General features: G+C 43.4%; 1 protein-coding gene across 1 annotated transcript; it reads right to left on the reverse strand.

Annotated features, from left to right (window-relative positions):
* Positions 1-491: 491 nt before the first annotated feature.
* On the reverse strand, positions 492-2,276 carry LOC139241101 (homeobox protein Hox-C11a-like). The gene is made up of 2 exons (XM_070869789.1): positions 1,547-2,276; positions 492-908 (listed from the first exon to the last, which is right to left on the reverse strand). The coding sequence occupies exons 1-2, from the start codon at positions 2,274-2,276 to the stop codon at positions 676-678; spliced, it is 963 nt and encodes a 320-aa protein (XP_070725890.1). The 3' UTR covers positions 492-675.
* Positions 2,277-4,051: the final 1,775 nt, after the last annotated feature.

Here is a 4,051-nt window from a genome sequence, read left to right on the forward strand (position 1 = left end):
ACGCACACACACAAATGAACCGAAAATATAGCAGAACACGGGACAGAAAAAGAATAATTCATCGGCCAAGTGTTCAGACAAATCACATAACGTGTCAGTCAATCCCCCACGAACTATTCCCCCGAAGCAATTTTAGATTCGACTGTGTTTTGTGTGTTGGTGTGTGTGTGTGTGTGTGTGTGGGGAGGAAATCCGGCCCCGGGCTAAGCATAGCTAACTTTCAGAGCGAATCACCAAAGAAATAAGGACGGGGAGATTGAAATAAGCTTAAAAAAAAACAAATATTAAAAGCAAACATGGCTTAAACACACACAATTCTTTCACGTGTTTTTGCAATCAAGTCAGAATAAGTTTGAGATCATTATTAAATAATCAATGTATTCCCACACACACACACACATATATAATAGCACACATCAGTCCGTGTTAAATAAACGTTACAGATATTGATTTTAAAAAAATGCGACACAAATTAGATTAAATCTTCGACACAGTATTTCTTAAATGTCTCCTGCTAAAGCAAAAATATTAGAAACAGTCTTCCCTTCCTCCCAGAGAGGAGGGATAAGAAGGGGTTGGGGTAGGGAGAAGGGAGAGGGTATGAAACGCCTTATATTTTCTCTCAGTCTCGCTCGAAAAAACCTTTGGGTAGATATTCTGGTAGAATTGTAAATGTCACAGCAGCGGGTTCCCAGAGAAATATTGCAGCCGGTCTCGGTTCAGTTTTTTTTCTTTCATCCTCCGGTTTTGAAACCAGATTTTGACTTGCCGATCGCTGAGGTTTAACATTCTGGACAATTGCAACCGCTTCTCTTTGTTAATGTAGACATTGAAGAAAAATTCTCGCTCCAGCTCCCGAATCTGAAATTTGGTATAAGGGCATCTTTTCTTCCGTGTTCGTGGGCCGTCTGTTAAAACACACACACACATACACAAAATAACACAAAAAAACACACACACACACACAAAAAAAAAGATATATATATATATAAATAAAATCGAGGCAGCGACAAATCCCTATTTTTTAATTTTACATTTTTCAAGAGCTGGCGCACATTGTCAACAATGAACATTTTTTATGGTTCCCTCTCCCATCGAACACCCTTCCCCAAACTGCACTGCTTTTAAACCAAGTGTTTTCAGATTTAAATATAAGGAGGTTTGGTTTTAAAATTACACAGAGAGAGGGAGAGAAATTTAACACAAACACACACACACACACAAAACGCCTTTCGAACAATTCACTCCCATCAAAGATGGTTGAATCACACAGTCTGTAAAATTTTACACAAATTATGCGCCTGCTTGCAGTCTCCCTCTCTCTCTCTCTTGTTCCAACCCTCCATTCTCAAGTCATCTTACCCGCTCATAAAAATACCGGGGAGTGAAAGACGCTTTCTATAAACATCTCTGAAACGCTTATAAAACTTCACATAAAAAGCGCTCAACGCCAGTGCAGACACAATCCCTTCCAGTTTCTTTCACACACACACAGTCTCTCTCTCTCTCTCTCACACACGCACACACATAACACGCAACTACCTACTCGAATTTCCGCTGCACTTTTCCGCCGAGTTGGCCGAATGGACCGACTCCTCCGCCGGCGCGGCCGCTGCCGCCAGTTGATCGCCGGCTCCGGGCGCCGCTGCAGCGCCGGGCGATTTTCCTGGCTCAACTTTCCGAGGGCAAGTTTCGGCGGCGGCGGCGGCGGCGTCGTTCGCCGCGCCGGCGCCTCCGCTGTACGCCGTGTCGAAGAAGCGGTCGAAAGCTTGGGGGAGCACCCCGTTCTTGCAGTAAAAGGCGGAGGCGGAGTGCGGGTGGTGCGGGTGATGGTGGTGATTATGGTGACCAGCGGCGCTACTGTGGCGATGCTGGTGATGATGGTGGTGCGGGCTGTACGCTCCGTCGCTCAGCGAGGGCGCCGGCTGGGGTGCAGGCGGAGGCGGAGGGGGAGCGGGAGGTGCCGACGCCAGACAATCCCGGTGCATCAAATCCTCGGCCGAGTAAGGGAAGTTCGGCCGCTGGTGCCACTTGGTCGGTGCTTCCAGCCCGTACGCCGCATCTCGAACCGCCTGCACCTGGGAGAGATTGGCCGCGTAAGGGTACGTGATTTGCCTGCTCGGAGCCTGCGGTAAGAACGAGGGGACAGCACCGAATTCGGGCATGTAGTAGGTACAGCTGGGTAGGTACATGTTCGGCGCCCTCTCCGTCAGCTCCAGCGTTCTGTCCTTCCGCGCTTGCGAACAGAGATTGCCGACGTTCATAGAGTTAAACATGTTTCTCTCTCTCTCCCCCCAACGCCCCCCCCTCCCTCTCCCACCTCCCTCCCTCCCTCCCACCCCCTCTCTCTTTCTCTCTCTCTCTCTCTCTCACTCTCTCTCTCTCTCTCTTCTTCTCCAGGATGTTTCAGACACCCAGGCAAGGCAAGACCAACAACAATACACACACACACACACACATACACACGCGAAAAAAAAATCTTACTTAAAATCAAAATGACGTTTTAGCCCATTCCGGCACACGTGATGTTAAGTGGATATTTGCAATCTATCAAAACCCCACGCACTTAAGGTAGCTTTGCACAGGCAGATATATATATTAAAAAAAATCTGGGGTTCAAAGAAGAGTGGGGGGGTTGTTGGGTGGAGTGAGAAGCTAAGTCTCCAACAACAAACTTAGCAGAATGAACATTTAAATTAATCCTGCTCTCTCTCTCTAATAACTTCTTCAACTGCTCTCTCTGTGTCTTTTTAAGTACATTCTTCAATCAGGTTCCCTCCACTCATAATTTCAACTATTTCCAAATTAAACTAAAAAGTGTTACTTACACGTTGACAAATATATATATAATTTATTTATCTTTATATATAAAATATGATACATAAATTACATTCAAAAGTAAATAAACCCAGCATATTTTGTAATATTTCTGTGTGTGTGTTTGTGTATGTAGATATATATTCCTGCGCAGAACTCAAGTGATTTCGTTGAGTCGATAAGTTAATAAATATTCATAAACATAGTTCAAAGCTTGTTAAATATTTATTATATGGGCGAGGGCATTGGATTTTTTAAATGCTCAGGAATGCATTCGATGCGCGCATTTCTGGCTAATATTTGACCAAAAAGTTATCAAACGATTTTTCATTTTTTTAATAGCAATCCGATATGGCTTACTTGGCTGTTCTGGCCAAGGCTCCGGGGTAGAGATGAGATAATCGCCTTTGTGTGTGTGTGTGTGTGTACATCTCCTCCTAATATTTTCCACTTCCAAAGCGAAAGTTGGATTGATCGTCTCTTCTGATAACTATTTTCAACTGACCACGTCCACCCACTTTACTCTCCTTCCCCCAAAATATAGTAATCTTCAGCAAAATTTGACAATTCTAATGGATCGGAATTTTTCTACTCTCGCTTTGTGTTTTTGATATTAATCTGCTCTATCAGCGATTTCCCAAAACAAAACTATGGCTATTTTGTATAATGTTTCATAAGAATTTTTCCCTCTCATTCTACACCACGGCTGATATCACAGACTGGAGTAATTCTTATTGAAAGTTGTTTTGCTAGCGTATCTCTGCCGGCTTGTTCGGGGTGAGCTGCGTCGATATTATATCAAGTATAACACTGAATAAAGTTACCTAAAATCTCTCACTGCGGTTTTGTATTTATTTGAAGGTTTTTTTTCTTCTGAAGTTGGGCTGAAGGGGTGGTTTGTGTGAGCGTCTGATTGCAGCTTCGAGACAACCTGTGCTGGATATAACAAGATGCCAAGAAGTTTAGCAGGAGCTATTTGAGTGGACTGTTAGCGACTGAAGATGGAATTAAATATTCTGAAATGTACCGAGGGGTTCCTGTCTATTTTTGGTAGAATGAGATGGAGTGCAAAAGGTGGGTAATATATTCTAACCTTTTCTACCGTATGTACTAAACTAATAACGCATTAAACATTCCTCATAATACTCATTTAACAGTGGCCAATTTCTCCCTGTGTAATCTAATCTAAGTTATAAACAAAAATTCTATCACAATGCTTTCTTCAACATTAAAC

Source organism: Pristiophorus japonicus, chromosome Y (assembly GCF_044704955.1).
Source record: "Pristiophorus japonicus isolate sPriJap1 chromosome Y, sPriJap1.hap1, whole genome shotgun sequence".
NCBI lineage: Eukaryota > Metazoa > Chordata > Chondrichthyes > Pristiophoridae > Pristiophorus > Pristiophorus japonicus.